This window comes from Halyomorpha halys, unplaced genomic scaffold, assembly GCF_000696795.3.
Source record: "Halyomorpha halys isolate HHAL.00 unplaced genomic scaffold, Hhal_1.1 Scaffold498.1, whole genome shotgun sequence".
NCBI lineage: Eukaryota > Metazoa > Arthropoda > Insecta > Hemiptera > Pentatomidae > Halyomorpha > Halyomorpha halys.
The window spans coordinates 68,730-87,833 of NW_027113382.1; the positions used below are offsets into that span (position 1 = coordinate 68,730).

At 29.6% G+C, this 19,104-nt stretch overlaps 1 protein-coding gene across 1 annotated transcript; it reads left to right on the top strand.

Moving 5' to 3' along the window:
- The first annotated feature begins 2,639 nt into the window (after positions 1-2,639).
- On the top strand, positions 2,640-19,104 carry LOC106683601 (methylthioribose-1-phosphate isomerase). The gene is made up of 6 exons (XM_014425170.3): positions 2,640-3,025; positions 3,790-4,025; positions 8,556-8,758; positions 13,038-13,246; positions 16,503-16,659; positions 18,753-19,104. The coding sequence occupies exons 1-6, from the start codon at positions 2,885-2,887 to the stop codon at positions 18,869-18,871; spliced, it is 1,065 nt and encodes a 354-aa protein (XP_014280656.1). The 5' UTR covers positions 2,640-2,884; the 3' UTR covers positions 18,872-19,104.

A 19,104-nucleotide genomic window follows, 5' to 3' on the forward strand; every position in this document is an offset into this window, starting at 1 on the left:
GTTATGGCGTAGAAGGTAGGCCTACAACTGGATAAATATGGTTTTGTTTATTTATATTGTTCTTTGCTGACCGCACCCTCCCCCTGACAAACTTCTCCAATCATTAATATACGGTCAAGTAGATAGTAGTTGATTGATACTAATAAAAGATAGAATATAATATTGTAGCTGTGAGAATTACACAAAATAAATGATAAAACATATAGTATTCTAGTAAATAAAGAAATAAACATAATGAAAGATGTGAAAGAAAATGTAAATGATGATTAATGGAATTAACATGATAAAATATGTAAGTATCATTTAAATTTTCGTCCACACCTTTCATTATCTTTACTGCCTTTTTGTTTTGTATAAATCTTACCTCTTCAACATTATATTTTATCTTCTATTAGAATCAATAACTATCTACTTAATTTATTGTTATGTACATCTCCAAGTTTGTTATTATTTTCTTTTTCTCTTAATTAAGATTATTTCATTCTTTTTTTTCTGCCCTGATGAAGGCTTGAAATTTAGATCAAACCGTTGTCACAAATAAATAAGTTTTGTTTATTCATGCATCTTTGCTGACCGCACCCCTGACCATCTTCCCCTCCTATAAAATCTTTTTTAAATAGAAAATGTACCATTTATTCAAATAAAGATGCCATATTTGTTATTGGATAATTATTTGTTATATTCAAGAAAGTAAATACTCAGAATAAAAAAATCTGTGGATAATAGTCATTTAAAAAATGAAATAAAAGTTGAAATAACTTATTAAGTTATTTAAAGCTAAATAAAAAAATTTAGTAATAATTGAACTTAGTGATTCGTAGATAGTATTAGCAACTGATATAGTATTTTTGTATTAAATAACAAGTTATTGTAGATTGAATGCATTAATATTTTTTTTTTATACAAGTGTCATAGAATAAATAAAAAATTGTGTGGAGGAGTGTCGATTAATAGCAAAATTTGAACCCGTAAATACTTTATTAATTTACATAAATTTTAATTGGTTCGCCATTATTCTGCACTTTATAATTTTTCTTTACTGTTATGGATATGTAAGAATAAAAATTGCACAAATCACAAAAATTCTACAATTCATAAAAAGTTACATAATGGTTATTTGTTCTTGGGAATCAGACATTGGCTAGGTAAATATAAAACAAAGAGATATGGTTTTATTTATTCTGACAGTCAATATTTCATTTTGATTCTCATTATTATATAATTCATCACTATTTTTATCATTAGTGATATTTATTTTATTCATTATACTGCATATAACGTTTGTTATATTATATATTAGTTAATTTATTTTTATTTGTCACTCATTCAGTGTTTTTAAACTCAATAGGCCTGATGAAGCCCTGTAAAGTGGGGGAAACATCAGCAAATAAATAATTGTTAACTATTTTTGATCATTTTTGACTGCAGCCACAACGATATATATATATATGATATTTATTTTCCTTCTTAAGTTTGATATGATTATTTTCTCTCCATAACTATAGCTATCCTTTATATTTGATTACAAACTTTAAATTGATCTCAAACTTCCATGAATGTATATCTTGAGCTCTACCAATAGATCTCTTTTATATATTCTTACCACTTTCTTGAGACTGATTTTTGCTGTTTAAATTGTTTTATTGAAACAATAAATACATCTCTTTATAATGAAAATATATTATGGATTTCTTGAACTCTCAAATATATTATGATAAATCAATTAATCACATCATTCTTTTAAATGTATTAATTAAAAATTATGATTTTTTTTTTTTTACTTTAAATAGAACAAATTTATCAAACCTTTGTAACATTTATTTTATAATTTGGTTGAATATATTTGTAGGGCTGTAGGATTAGATATTATTTGTGTTATTTATTATTTCTAATATTTATTATTTTTAGAAATGATTTAAAATGGAAAAGTTTGAACCCCATCTTTTAATGTACTTTTTTTTCTAACGACATAATTCAACTATATTTTAATTATGGAGGATCATTCCAACCACATACAGCAGAAAGAAACCAAGACATGTGGTAACTGAACTGACAAAGATGGATTTAAAGTTAAATTAAAAAAATCACAAACAAAATTACTTTTGTTCAGATAATTTTGATTAACAGCATATTAAAGGCCTTCTATTTTATACAAAGATGGTTCCTTAATCATTGTCTAATATTGAGATATTAAATATAGTTGAGTATATTATAAAGTATACTAATTCTTATCACTAAAAACCTTCATGTTTTAAATAAATAATTTGTACCCAAGTTAAATCTCAAAATACTTTTTATAACTGTAATTGTCCAATGTTTCATCCAATTTAGCTATCATGAAAGACAGTCTTAAAAATAAATTTACACCTCATATAATTTAAAAACTTTATGCAGTATATTCTGACCAGGTCATTAAATTCAGTTAAAATCACCCAATTTTTTCACTTTTCATAAATTAAAAAAAAATTAATTATAGATTAACTCTTAACACTATTATCACTCTCTTATCACCTTTTTTGTGATTATTTTTTTTTTAATTTGGAAGTTACACATTGGTTGTTAGAGCTGTAATCCATAGCTTTGTCTATAACGCCTTTTTCATTACTCCATATATTTTATTTAAATGGTTAAAATATTAAAGAAATTAATTATATGCAATTTGAATAAGATTATGGATTTTTCAAGATATGTGGTTTAACTATTTAGCTCAACTCAAGAGAGCAGCACTTGTTTAATTATCACTAGCGATCTCTGTGAGTCACCATCTGAACCTCTTGAATCCTTGGACCTTGAACTGATTGTGGATTGATAATACCGGCATGTTCTGTTTTGCTGATACATTAGTTAATGAATGTTTGACATTTCTCTTCAGGATTAGTTTAAAATGTTCAGAAAAACATTGAAATCTATTAAATACAATGAGGGAGATTTGGAAATTTTGGACCAACTGTTATTACCTGGTAAATCAGAATATAGGAAGATAATTGATGTAGAAGAGGGATGGGAAGCGATTCACAATATGCATGTAACTATAGTATAAATAATTTATCTTTCACATATACACTAATTAAATATAGTTTTATTATTAATGTTTATTACTTTTGAAAACATTCATTGTAAGATGCACTTTATTATTGACAGCTTAGAACGAGTGCTTTTCTCATTCATTCCAGTTAGTGGAAATAGTTAAAAGCTAGTCTTAACAGCATTTATTTACTTTTTATAACTTATATTAGTATAGAGATGCTTATGTTATTGAATTATACAATAAAAAATGAATAGTTTTAAAAATGGATAATCATGTTACTATTTCTTTTAAATTCCCTTGGACAAATATAAAAATTATCGAAAAGGTGGAAATAGTGTGTATTGTTAACTTAGTACCTTTTTTTTTTTAGGAATTTTTATATTAAATTATTAATTTAATAGAAGATGGTTGGGTACAGTCAGTGAAGAACTCAAATAAATAAAAACATTATTAATTAGTGCCAACGTTTCAGCTAAAATATCAAGCCTTCATCAGGGCTAAGAACAAAAAACTAAAGAACAAACATAATGAATAGATAATAACTAATATAATTTACACATAAATAGTGTTCAAAGACCTATACTGTTTAGTCCAAGTACTTAAAGAAGATAAAGGCTATAGGACTATATACATGTATATAGACTACACATGTCTATTAACACTATGTATCTATAATGTTAGTTATTTTCGTAATGACCCCACCCTCAATAATCTTCTCGTTTATATATCCATAGTCATTAACTCATCATTAATTAATGTAGGTGAGAGGCGCACCAGCTATAGCGATAGTAGGATGTCTAAGCATTGCTGTAGAACTTTATCGTAACTCTTATGAATCCAAAGAAGAACTACATGATTATCTTGCAAAGAAGTTTGATTATCTTGTTACAGCTCGACCAACAGCTGTAAACTTAATGAAAGAGGCTGAAATATTAACGGAATATTCTGGTGAAATGATTGGGAATGCTGAATTGTCAACTGAAGATATGAGGATTTGGTAAATATTTTTCAATTAACTTTTTTTTATCTAAGTATCATCTAATTTCACTTTTAAATTTAGTCAGTTTTATATTTCTTAAATTATCTTTATTATGACTTTAACAATTGTATTTTACTGATTTGGGATTATTGTAATGAAAACTATGTATAATTACTATTCAAAATTAATGAGTCTGCCAAATATAGTTAGGGGATTAAAAAATGGTGACTGTAAAAAATGTCAACAAAAATTAATTTTTGTTTGGAGCTCTATATCTTTAAAACTACCTACAACACTAAAAACCTTATTGAACATAATTTAAAGAAGAGTAAATTTTCTAGAATATGAGCCCTAAAAGAGCTAAATAGCTTCAATAGTTCCCAAAAAATACTTTTTTAAGTAATTAATACTTTTAAAAAAAAAAAAAAAAAAGGCAACATTTCATAAAATAATGTACAGAAAAGTCAGTAGTTAGTGAATTTATTTTGAGAAATCAACATTTCAGGAACCATGAGACATACAAATGTCTATTAGCACTCAAATTAAATTTATCTTCATAGAAATAATATTTTTTTGATGTTTTGAAAAACCATTAGGTTTATGAAACACTATATCTTAGAAATTATAAGATGTAACAGACCTCTATTAGGGCTCATATTTTATAGAATTTACTTTACTTTAAATAATGTGCTATGAATTTTTTTTATAGTTTTAAGTTTATGAAGCTATGAATGAAAAATGAGCACAAATTTTAAATTTTTCTGGAATAAAATAAACTTCAGGGGATGTTTATCTTAAATGCTTCAATATTTACTTTTTAATGATGTTTACGGTATCTATTTTCTGATAGAAAATAAACACACAATTTTTTTTTTGTACTTAAAAGAACTCAAGAATTAATTTTTTGTATCTTCTGAAACAGCCACCACTTTTTATTCCTCCTTAAAAGGTTGACAGAGTTTTATTTAAGTATTGCCTGATTTCGCATTTAAATGTATTCAGTTTTATACTTTTTTATACTAAATTACCTTTTTTATAACCCCAGTCATTGATGGCATATCTGTGAGAGTTGCATAACAGTTTTGTAAATATTAAGATTACATAGCATTAAATGAATGACTTCAACTAAATTAATATGTTTATTCTATGAAAACATTTATTGCTATATTAAATCTTTCTCCTGCTTAATAAACTTACTTAGTATTTCATTGTTAACATTTTCATTCACTTATCAAATTCTATTTCATATTGTAAACAATTTTTTTAAATTCTGTTATTTGTTTATAGAATTATTAATGACATGTAGTCATCTGAATTCCTCTTTCATAATTATTTTGTATTTATTAAAGGGGTTTTTTTTTTAAAATATTTTTTTTTTTTTAAATTTTGATAACATTTGCCTAATGTCTAATTAGTTTATGTATAATTAATTGCAGGAAGATGATCTAGGTGGCGGTGAAAAGAGGTATACATTAGAGCAGAAAAAAATATATATTAGTACACTAATAAGCATTTACCAATGGTTACTAAGGAATAGTTTGTTTGCTATTTTGTGTACCTTTTTTTGACTGCCTCTTATTACATCTTTCTATGACTATTATTTATATGATAAAAATGTATGTTACGATCAACCATGTACAACCTACTTGGCAGTTGTTATTATCCTCTAACTTAAAGTTATTTCAGCCTTTCAGAAAATTGATATCGCTGCTTTTTGCATAGAGCTAATTTTGGGGGATAAGCTTATAAAAATTTTAAATATACATTTTTTCAAATATTGACATCAAAGTTAATTTTACTCTTATTATTTTTTGTATGTTACATATTTGCGTTTCAAAAAATTTACTAAATAAATGTATTGTGCTAGTACTTTTTATTTAAGAAAAACCAACTTCAAACTAATCAAGTTTTATATTTATTAAATAAAGATATGGAAGAGTCAGGTTGTTATCGAATGAATAGTAAAATTTAGGAACATGATTGTTGAGGAGGCAAAAAAAAATCTAAAAAATCATGAATCTTGAATTATATTCTAATAATAATTTATATGTGTGTATTTATATACACACATATAAATTATTATTAGAATATAATTCAAGATTTATGATTTATTGGATTTTTTTTTTTTACTTATTTATTTATTTTTTCAATTATTTTTCTATCTTTGATGTTTTAGATTTTTTTTTTAACTTGTAAATATGTGTATAAACAATAATTGTTCTTTTTGTTAACTATTTTTAGTTCATTTGTGTTTAATTCTTTTTCATTTATATTATTAGAAGTTCGTCACCCTATGATTTAGAAGATGGTATATGGTTTTGTTTTATGTTTTCTTTTCTTTTAAATTTTCTGTTAAATACTGTTTTTTATTTAATTTTTTTTCATCAATTTATTATTTTAGTCATATTTTATGATGTTCCGTAAGTTCATTTTTATTTTTTAAATTGTATATTATACCCTAAAGGCATTAGTGCCTCTTATCAATGCCTGTAATCTTATTCTAAAGGGACTAATCCTAGAATAAGTATAGAATATTATTATTATGTTCTTAGCATTTATTTTGTCCCAGTATAGTGTCGGCTGTGACAGAATTGTTATGATCAATGACCCTTACTTCATCAAGTCATTAATTAAACTTCATTAGTGTATTTAGGTTTATTACTAGCTACTCAGTCACAATGGATGGATTTAAAAAACAAATATTTTATTTAAATGAAATAATTTTTATCAAAGTTAATTCTCAAAACACTCTTTATTATTTCTTTAAATGTCCAACGTTCCAGCGGATTCAACCATCCTCAAGTACAATCATAAATATAAATTTACACATCACATCCAATAATTTCAAAACTTATTGCAGGCTATTCTTTCTAGGTCATTAATTTCTGTCAAATCAGCCTATTTTGTCACTTTTACATTAAATTTGAAAACTTTTAACTACGGTTTAACATAACATTATTATCACTCACTAATCAAAAAAAAATTTATAATAGTGTTAAGTTAATCTGTAATTAAAAGTTTGAAAATTTAATAGGAAAGTGACAAATAGGCTGATTTGATTGAAATTAATGACCTTGGCAGAATAGCCAGCAAAAAGTTTTTAAATTGTTATATATGAGGTGTAAATTTATATTTAAGATAAATATTCAGGTTGCATGAAACATTAGACAATTAAAAAAGTAATAAAGAGTGTTTTGAGAATTAACTTCAATACTGATTATGTTATTTAAACAATAAAAACCGGTCTCAAGGAAGTGCAAAGATTATATAAAAAAGTTGTTAAAAAATATTTTATATGCATGTCTTACATTTAGAAGTAAAAACTTAACCCACTAAAAAAAGTTTCTACTAATTTTGTTTTTTAAAACTCCCATCAGAATTAAGTTTTTTGAATACATACTTAATGTATGTTTACATTCTTAACCACTATCCTGGTTTGTTAAGGATGAAAAATAAAGAACTAATGTATATATAAGAAGATGGTCAGGGTTGCGGCCAAGAAAAGAACAAATGGTTTATAACTATTTGTTCTTTTTTTGACCGCAACTCTGACCATCTTCTTATATATAAATTTTTACAGTCAACTATATATACATATGTATAAAGAACTAATGGGTTTGGTTGGATAAGGACTTTGGAATTTTACATCTATTTCAAGCCAAATCTACAACGAATAGGATGTTGAGGTCTTTATGGATGAGTCTATTGATGTAATGAGGAGTATCGAGTATCAACAATTATAAATATTAATTTTTAATTTCTGGCATTAAGTACGATGATAAGATAATATTAAGAGGGGCTTTGATTGTTAGATTTCTGTGTTTTCAGGTTGATATTTTCTATTATTGCCTATTCTCTGTTGCTCATATATCTTTAGTTATTTGTGCTATTATAAGTTTTGGTAATTATGGATTTATTGGTTCTTTACTTATATTGGGTCATGGGTTTTCTTCGGCTCTTTTTTGTTTAACTAATATTATTTATGTGGAAGATATAGCCATAGATTATTATTATTAGATAATAGGGGTTAAATGTTAAGAATACCTGGATTAGCTACATTTTGATTTTTTTTTTCTAATAATATATCATCACATCCTTATTTAAATCTTATGGAGAAAATTTATTTAATTAATTCTATTATTGGGATTATATTATTATAGTATAACTTTTATTTTGGGAGGGCTTTTATATTTTATAAGTTGTTTTTATACAATTTATTTATTTTCTTCAACTCAACATGGTTTTGTTTATAGAGGTTTATCTTTCATGAATTATATGAAGCTAATATTCGTGAGTGTATTTTGTTTTATTTTTCATTTTATTCCTCTTAATTTATTATTTTGAAATTTTATAGTTTTGCTTTATTTTTTTAAGGATTCATGATAGTTTTAAAATATAGAATAACAATTTGTGGTATTATTAGTGAAATATATTGTTCTCTGAATTCATTATTAATTTTTATAAATATTGGTCATTCATTTTTCATTTATTCACTTTATTGTTTACTGGTTTTAATTGTTTTGCTACAATATAATTGATTTTTTTCAGTTTAATAAAAGCAATTGAGGATCTGTTGAGTAAAGATATATGCGATAACAAAACTATAGGAACCTTTGGAGCTGATGAAATCTTGAATGGGCAGAATAATCCATGCATTATACTTACTCATTGCAATACGGGCTCGCTGGCAACGGCTGATTATGGGACCGCTCTAGGAGTCATCAGAACTCTTCACGAGAGGTCGTTAATAGGTAATAATAGCAGTAATTATTTATCAATTATAATAAATAAACATCCATAGTCTCAATATGTTTATTTCCTACACTGCGGCCATTCTCAAGCTCACAAATAATAATGCCATTAAAAAGTCATAGGCTATTCTGCCTTTGCCAAAATATATCTTGGTCTATGAACCTATTTTTATTCACTATTTTAATTTTGTTCAATTTATACTATCTATTACAATATATTGTTAATAGGGTTGTAGTAGATAGTATAAATTTAATAAAATTCGAAATATTTATTTATTGATAAATATTACAATCTGCCACAAATTGGGCCATCAGTAATAGTGATAAATGATCATATTCATACCAAAATTATAAAATAATTTATTAATAATATTCATAATAAATAACATATCTTATCTTACACATATCTTCTTACCTCTATATTATATTTCATCTTCCATTGTTATCAATCTACTTTCAGTGTTATTAATCATCTATTTCCCATTCAAATCATTGTTATGTATATTTCAAAATTTGTTTATTTATTTCTTTTAATTTTTATGTTTCACTGAATGATGGTTGTTACCTCTTTTTGTTTTTTAGCCCAGATGATGACCTGAAATTCAAGTTGAAATATCGGCACGAATAAATATTTTTTGTTGCCAAAAATAAACCCTCAACCATCTTCTCCACATAAGATGATTCTAAAATGATAATTTTTCTTATTTATCAATTTGTTCATTTTGGTTACTTTATTGATACTTCTTTTTTTTTTACTTGATAAAAAATAAATCAATACAATTGGATAAATCTATATGTATTAAAAATAAAAAAGATAAGATAAGAAAATCAAAAGAAAGAAAAATAATAATGACTTAAAACTAATTTAGGGGGAGAAGATGGTTGGGGATGTGGTCAGCAAAGGTACACAAATAAACAAAACTTATTCATTTATGGCGACATTTCAACCTAAATTTCAGGCCTTTATCTCCTAGATGAAGAAGGAATCTTCTCCTGTTAACCACAGAAATAACAAACACAACCTATTCCTAGCCTATTCCCCAATGGTCAATTTATTAAAACATCACTAATTTTTTTTTTCATATTACATTATTTACATTTACATTATTACATTATTATTTTTTTTATATTATCATATTCATATTCTTTTTCATATTACTCCTTATTGCATTATATGATGACTATTATTGTAATACAATATTATTATTGGAATATTGTATTATATTACTGACCCTCCACCTTTTCTACATTTATTTTACCTTTTATTATTTTCTTGTCACCTATAGTTTACAGGTCATTTTTATTTTCTCATCTTTATCATCACTCATTTATTTAGCTCAACTATACTTCCTATAATTTTCTGACCTTTGCATTTTTGTAGTTATTTATTTTTCAATAATTTTACTCTATAAACTTTTAGTTTAATTTTTTTTCTACTTTATTTCTTTATCTATACAGTCTTTCATATTTAGTTATACATTCCGGTAACTATTTCCACTTTATTTAACGTGTTTTTGTACTTGTATGCCCACTATCTGCCAGACGAGATGGTCCCCACTCACTTTAGACAGCATCTCTGCCCAAGTCAGTAAGTTTCTCTTTCTTTTTTTTAATTTTTCTTCCCTTTTCCCATTCCCACATACTTCTTCTCCCTTGATCCTTCATAATTTACTTTTCTGGACATTCTTTTTATTTTTTTATTTATTTATTTATTGATATTTACAACTGTATAAAAAAAATACAAGTAAATTTGATCATAATGACATAATGATATGATACAGGATGTAGAGAAACTACCCAGTAGTAGAACTCTAAAAACAGTTTACAATATAAGGTCACGAGGCCATCTTCTTTTCAGGCGCCTCGTCTGGACATTCTATAAATTAATTTTAGCTTATTTTTTATTTTTTTACTCATCTATAATACTAGGTTTCTTTTATCTGTTATAACATATATTCCATCTTCTTTCTTGCTCATTGTATCATACATATCATTTTCTTGCACACATTTCATTATGTTGATTTAAATTGTTTTCATTATTTTTAAACATTACTTACATATTTTATTATGTTAATTCAATTGCTCATCATTTACATTTTCCATCCGCACCTTTCATTATGTTTATTTATTTAATTTAACACTGTCTGTTTTTAATAATTCTTACCTCTAAAATATTATTAAATATATTTTATCATGTATTAGTATAAACTACTATCTACTTATTTTTATATGTATTTATAAGGGCCAAGTCGATAATGAGGAAGTTCCAGCTAGGGCACAGAAACCTGCACCCAACCAAATTTTCCCTATTGGCCTTCGCTGATGACCTTGTTTTACTAGCTGCCAATGACCGAGATCTGCAACATAACATAAATGTTCTCTAAGAGAAATTATCCACAATAAATATACAGATTAATCCAAGGAAGGCTAAATGCATGAGAATTGGAAAGAATCCCTGAAGGATAATGAGGGTACTAAGGGTTGGAGGACTAGTGATTAGAGCAGGTTGAGAGTTTTAAATATCTAGGAACTCATCTCAATGAAAGTGGTTACATTGATGATGAATTGGCCTAAAGAATTGGAGCAGCAGGGAAGATTTTCTGTATGGTCAGACAGGATCTCCTGGGAAGAAGAAAGATGACAAAGTAGACCAAACTAGCCGTCTATAAATCGACCTTCCTTCCTATCCTGTCTTACTCTTCAGAATCGTAGACCCTCCCCTCAAAACACAGGAGCCAGTTTCAAGCCATAAAAATGAGATATTTCGAAAAATAGAAAGAAAGATGCGGAAGATAGGATATGGAACACCACCCTACGGGCTAATATCGATGTCAGCCGGGCTGAGACCATTCTGGAGAAGCACAAACTACGATGGTTTGGACATCCTCTTAGGATGGATCCAGATAGAAGTGCCAGGAAGACTTACAAGACTCATACAGAAGGGAAAAGACCCAGAAGAAGGCCTTGCATTGTCTCCAGGAAGGACAGTGTAAAGGAGTAGATTGGAGTAGAAGAGAGTTGGTTCTAGAGAGAGACATTTGGGCCAGACTCTATAATTGGGATTCTCACACCACACAGTGGTAGAAGAGGGAATGACTATGATGATGATGAAATATTTTTAAGTTTGTTTGTTATTGTTTTATTTTTATTGTTCCCTGAATTCAGGTTGTCATCTCATTTTGTTTTTGAGACCTGATGAAGGCCTGAAATTCACGTTAAATGATTGGCACTGTTAACTCCATGTACATTGATTAAAATATAAATATTTTTTAATTAGGCAGCAAATAGATTTAATTACATTAATTATTATATTTTTTGTGAGAAGTATGTTTTGTTTTAAAAGAAATATAATTATGCTTGTTGTGTGGTGTTTATGGTGAGATACCGGCCAAGGAGATTATTTGCCACAATACAAGTTCAGTTGCCCAGTCGGCTTGGTGTAGTACAGTACCCTTAGTATGGTAGTCGCCCAGTCGCTTTAGTATGGTACAATCGCCCAGTCGCTTTCGCACACATTAGTCACCAGACCTTGCTGCGGTCATCATCGGAGCGCTGGTGCGATTTGTGGGCCCATTTACGTGAATTATGAGAAGAACATCGTCTCCGACCCTATGGAATTGACCTCAAAACTTCTGACCCATCGGAGTTCATCAATTTATAATAATTATAACTAGTAATTTTTGTTTGATTTTTTAATTTTAATTTTTCTTAAATCGAAGGACCTTTTTATTTTAAATTTTGTTCTATATTTTATTTTGAAGATTTGCTTGTTAATTTTAATTTGTTTTTTTGTTTTTTATTAACTTAACAAATAAATGTTTACCATCCAAACCAGCATTTTTTATTTTTTTGTTTTTAATTTAAGCTTTCCTACAAAGAGACAGAGTCGATTTGAGGTGGCGAAACAGGCACCAAGAAATAAGTTTTATTTATTTTTGTACCTTTGCAGACTGCACTCCTGACCATGTTCTCAAATCTATCTGCGGTCTACTATTAGCACCTCATTATTAAATTAAATTATATTTCTAATCATTCTAACTACTAAATTACAATGTTCCTTGTGATAAATAAAAAGTAAATGTTCAATTTAATTACCATAGGCATTGGTAAGTTGGCAAGCATTTATTGCTTCGGGTCACTTTTACCTACTATAACAGGACAGAGCCAACATTGAAAAAAAATTTTCATGATCAGATATTATAAGAAAAGAATGTAAAGTATTTCAATTTTTGTGTCTGCCCCCGGACTATAGTTTTAATTATTTTCTATGTTTTTATAGAACAAGTTTACTGTACTGAAACCAGGCCTTTCATGCAAGGAGCAAGGCTGACAGCCTATGAGCTTGTTTACGAGGGAATACCAAGTACTTTGATTTGTGATAGTGCTGTAGCCGCTCTGTTTAAAAATACTAGAGTAACTGCGGTCGTAGTCGGTGCTGACAGAGTTGTAGCAAATGGAGATACAGCTAATAAAATTGGCACTTACCAGGTAATTTTTATAACCTCGAAAGTTATTTTTGATAAACGTACTATATAAAAATCAATATTTGTTTGCATTATTCACTGCCATAATACCGTTCATCCAATTGTGATGGGGCTTTTTGCTAAACATTCAGGTTCAGAAAGTTATAGGTTACTCCGGTTTCTGATAAAAAAAAGTTAACAAAACTAAGCACTTCTGTTACATAGCTCAGAAAGTATACATTTTTGTTTATGGTTATATGCCCATCAATTCATCTCTTACCGAAGAATAACAAATAACATATAACTGATTCCGTTAAACGGTTTGTTTTTTAGGAATAAGCAAATCATATTCATCTTTAGCGTCGCCTGAAACCCTTAAATACCATGTTTCAAAAAAATTAAAAATTAAAGATTTTTCATATTGATTTATTTGTAGGATTTTTTTTTCTTCTGATTACCATTGTTCATAACTCCTCTACAATTTATCCAATTTCTAAGTTATTACAACCATTGGAAAACTGAATGTCTGCTCTTAAAAGAGCAGGTTAAAATCTACATTAACAAAATTTAGTTTTTTTTATCTTCACAAAGAGTGGGCTTCATCTTTTGACACAAGAGCCAATCAGCCATAGCGCTACATATTAGGAACAAGGGGAACTATTACCTCATGAGCTCAACCCTGAACTTGAAGGAACCTGCGAACTTTGCAGGGAGCTCTGGCTTTCTCCAAAGAGCAAGGATGTCTTGCCAAACAAGCAGCTCCAAGTGTGGCACAGGTTAATGAATGAGAAGCCAGGTTAGAAACAAGTGGGTTTGAGTGGTTGGTAAGTTTATCATGGAAGGATTGGTATCTGGTTCTGGCCAAAGATGGATGTAAAGATATGAAGTGGAGGCTGTGAGTTAGGCCATCAGTAGCTCAGGTTATTGAGGCACAGGTCTTTGTTACCTGGGAACTCCTACAGCATCGGTTCGAATCCGGCCTGAAGGGTCGACTTTTTTCATTTCTTTGGTGGTCCTATAAAATGAAAACTTGACCACCCACCATGGTTAGAATAGGTTGGTTACCTCTAAATAACACCCCTCTGTATGTCAGAAATGACCAGGGAGGGGGTCATAAAAAAAATTAAAAAAAAAAAAGAGGCTGAGTGTTACATTTGTATCTTCATTTCACCTCACTCTGACTGAGAAATACTAAAATAATGGCCAAACAAGCTTTCTGTTTATTGCAAATTGAAAGGAAGTAAGGACTGTTTGATATTCAATTCACTAGTGTCAGTCGGACTGATGGTTCATCATACAAGTCGATCTTTGTCGTTTTTGAGAAACAGCGAGAAAGTAGTTGCAGATACATACATGCTTGGTTTTGTTATATACATATATCCATTTAAGTAAATTCACCTCCTAGCCTTTTTTCCATTACACTAGTTTGTAAATTTATTATATAAAATATTATAATTTCTATTTTTTTTTTAATATATTTAGTTTTCTATTTTAATATATTTATTAATTAATTGGTTAAGAGTGGTTAATATTAATAATAACATTATAGCAATTGATCCACTTTACTCTCAACTAAATTAATATTAATTCTCCAATGTTTCAGCCCGTAGGCCATTATCGAGGAGACAATCTCAACTATTGACTTCTCACAATTCATTAAAAAAAGTCTTTCAATTGCATGTGTCATATAATCTTCAAAAACAAAAACAATAATCAAAATAATATCATAACAGTTTCCTATTTAAAATGGTTATTTATTTACAAAATCATATAATCTCAATACATCAACTATTTAAATGTATCTAAATGTGACCCTGTCACTCAATGGATTAAGTAAGATAGGGGGTGCATTTTGGGGCCTCAGATACCCTGCAACGATGACCATATATAAAGGTGTGATCTTAGGAATTCTGAGGTACGCATCCCCTGAGTGGAGCTGAAACCTCACGCAGACACAGAAGAGAAGACTGGTCCATACAGAGACTGGCTCTGCTGAGGGTCACAAAGACATACAGAACGGTGTCACATGAGGCGGTGCAAGTGCTGGCCGGAGCGATACCCCTGGACCTCATCCTCAGGGAGGATGTTCTTAAATATGAAGTTAAGAGGCAGGGACTAGAAGCGTTGCCGGAGGAGCTCCGAGAGAGGATCGGTGAGACTCCTAACTTATGGAAAAAAATACTGTGATGGGAAGGACTTGACCGCCCAACATCGGCGAGCCACCAGAAGATGAGGAACCTGACCAAGATTGAGACCAGGAGGGCTGGACCAGCCTAGTAACTGCAGGAGGCACCCAGACGGATGCAGTGGACAAGATGTAGATCCATCAGACGTAGCGCTGGGCTGCACCACAGTAAAAAAAAAAAAAATTAATTGAATAATTAACAAAAGAATAAAAAAGGAAAAAAAAAAAATGGTGATCCTAGGGAGTAGTGGCATGCGCAAACCCCAGCGCACTACCCCACTGTTCCCGCACCCTGTATGCCAGAGATGGCAAGGGAGGGGGATAAATAAAAAAAACATCAACTATTTTAAAAAAAATTTGTATTACCAAACACAATAACAATAAAAAAATAGTTGTTGATGTATTGAGGTCATATGTTTATGTAAATATGTTACCTAACATAATAACAATATTACTCATACTTGTCTTATCTTAGTTTACTTATACACGTATTATATTTGGTTAATGTATAAATATTGTATTAGCTTAATACTATTATTGTGTTTGGTAAAAAGAAAAGTTAAGAAAAAAGTAGTTGTTGATGTATTGAGATTATATGTTTAAGTAAATAAATAGCCATTTTATAAAAATTTTTATATAAAACTGTTGTATTATTTTTATTATTGTTTTTTTTTAAAGAGTATATGACATGGGCCATTAGCCTGTCAGTGAAAGACTTAAAGATCCGCGGGAGCCTTACTTATCTGACTTTTCAAACAGACAGTTATAGCCTGTAGGTTGGTCGATGTACGATATTTCACAATTTCACAAGAGATCATGACACAAAAAAAAAGGCAATCTTCCTTGGCTGGACATGCCCCACTAAAAGACCCCCAGGGAGCGATGGCCCTATATCACTTTTGAAATATTTGCTTAAAACGGGAAGAGGAGACAAAATAGTTTAATCCAGCAATATTTAAAAAGTGCCTGAAATTGGAAAAAGGCATGAAACCCGTTTTAAGGGCTGAAACATTGGTGAATTAAAATAAACTTTGTTGAGAGTAAAGTGGATCAATTGAAGTTGTGTTATTATTCAAATTATTTTTGTTTAAAATAGATTGCTGTACTGGCTAAATATCACAACGTTCCTTTCTATGTATGTGCACCCCTTAGTTCAATTGATTTTGATATAAAAACTGGGCATGATATTGTTATTGAAGAACGGTCTGAAAAAGAAATGGCATTTGTTGGCGAAACAAGAATAGCTGCTCAAGGTAAATCTTTTCTTCTTATCTTTTAAATAAATCTTGATCATTCAAACTTATCTTAGTTTATTCATAAACATATTATAGTAGATTAATGAGGTATTTATGGATAATAGATTGATACAAATAAAAAATTCTTTTGCAACTGTTAATTTTAAAAATAAAAATGTTGCATCCCTGTCATTTATCTAAAAAAAAAATTAGTTTCTGTCCTTGACAAAATGTGCTTTTATATACAACTAGAATGATATAGATTTAAAAAAAAATTATCCGTTTTCTCCTACATTTGCTGTAAATAACAATAAAACAAACGTTAGTTTAGTATTTAAATTACTTTTATTAAAAAATTATATATAATTTAATTTCTTGTTTGATAAAGGTTTGTTTATCAATTATAATAAAATATATCATATAGTCCCTCACTATTTATTTTCTCGGATCTCTGACATTTCAGCCATTCTCAAGGATCTTATTTATAATATCACAGCCAACATTGTTATCAAAATGTTGCAGGCTATTCTGCCTTTATCAAATTTGATCTCACAAGGAGAGTGCAAGGTTCTTGGAGTCACGGATTTAGCTCAGATTTTGTAGGATGGTAGATTTAGTTTTACTGTTGATGAAGATATATGGTTATAGGGGCCACTACTCAATACTTTTGCATATTGAAGATGCAATTGAATTGATATTTGCAATTCACTCATTAAATTCAGTCCTGTTGCTAACAATTATACGTAATACATTCAGCTTAGCAGCAACAGATCGAACTGTTCACAGCTGTGGGTACAACTCATTACTGCAATATGTCTTCCTCTCCTACAGAGGCCTTGCTGCTGTAGTTTCTTCTCTCCTATCCAGAAATGAGTTGAGTCCACATCTTCCTTCCACCCATACATGACGATCTTGTAGTGCAGGTAGTTTTCTTTCTTCATCAGCTAAGGGAGATCACTCTCTGTCAGAACATAGAGCCTCCTAGGCAGTACAGGCGAGTACGAAATTGGGTATAGGGGATCAATGTTTATGGTATGTGCGGTGAGCTTAGCTCGGAAACCCCCATGTCCCATGAGGTACTGCGAGACCCAGTAGTCGGGGAGAACCCATGTTGATTCTAGGTGTGAACCAATGGTAGGAAAGTACTTCCTTAGGGTAACCCCTTTTGGGCTATCCACCCACCGTCAGTTTCATTCTTGCAAGGTTTCTTCCATCTGTTTGGGTCTTCAGCAATACACACTTGGAGATTCTCCAGTAAATCCGCCAGACCTTTCCTCTTTACCGTGTAATTGTCTTGCTAAAGGAGATCGATAGGTACAACTTCTGCTAACACCTGCACCACCTCATGAGACACTGTACTGTATGCTTGAGTGACTCACGGCAAACACATCCTCTGAATTGTCGCCAACCTACTCTTCTGCCTTTGGGAGAGATATTGACTCCATGCAGGAAACACAATCTCAAGATACACACAACCACTCCTTTATAAATGGTAAATGTTGCTGGGTATCTGAGGCCCCAAAATGCGCTGCCGATACGATTAAGTCCATTAAGAGCAAGGTCTACCCTACTTCTCATGTAGTCTAAGTGAGGTGTCACATTGAAGTTTCTTCCAAGTCTTATACCAAGGTATGTCACCTTTATCAGTGGTAAACAAATCGTCATACATGTGCATATTTGTCTGCAAGAAATTTTAAAATAATTAAAAGAAATTTTTGATCTCCCATGCAGGGCTGGATTACTGATATTAAAAATGATTTATATAATTCATTAGTTAGTTTGCCCAATTTTGATGACGTTACAATTACGTTTTTGTATCCTTCTTCCAATTTCTCCACTTTTTTCTGCATGTTCACACCAAATTTTCTCATAGGTTCCTGCATGCACAGAAATACATGGGGTAATAGGTTTTCCCAGAAATGAATTTTACAATTCAATTCGATTGCAAATATCTAAAAAATTAGAGTATTCGTCGCCCCTATAACCATGTTTCTTCATCAACAGAGAAACTAAATCTACCATCCTATGAAATTTGAACTAAATCCGTAACTCCAAGACCTTGCACTCTCCTTGTTAGTCAACAATCCATTACCATTGTCTTAAATTTTCAGGAATAACTTGTTGGAATCCCGCCTTTGATGTAACACCTAGTTCTTTGATAACTGGAATCGTAACTGAGAAAGGAGTTTTTCATCCTGAAAAAATAGGAGATCTTTTGCAATACAGTTGATTTGACAAAAAAAGGAGATATCTAAAGTGAATATTTTTGAAATATCAGTCATACATATCAAAAAATATATTGTTCCAACTCTTTAAATATTGTATATATTTATGAAATTATTTTGTACCTAAAATTGTATGAAATTAATTCAATTCTTCCGAACAGATATGAAAACTGTTAAGACTGAATGAAGCCTCATGTATCCATAAAAGAATGTATAATAAATAAAAGTGTTAATTGAT

Coding starts and splice junctions, on each gene's coding strand:
- LOC106683601 (XM_014425170.3), top strand. CDS start 2,885: ATGTTCAGAAAAACATTGAAATCTATTAAATACAATGAGGGAGATTTG. Junction 13,247..16,502: donor ATAAAATTGGCACTTACCAG/GTAATTTTTATA, acceptor TGTTTAAAATAG/ATTGCTGTACTGGCTAAATA. Junction 16,660..18,752: donor AACAAGAATAGCTGCTCAAG/GTAAATCTTTTC, acceptor TTAAATTTTCAG/GAATAACTTGTTGGAATCCC.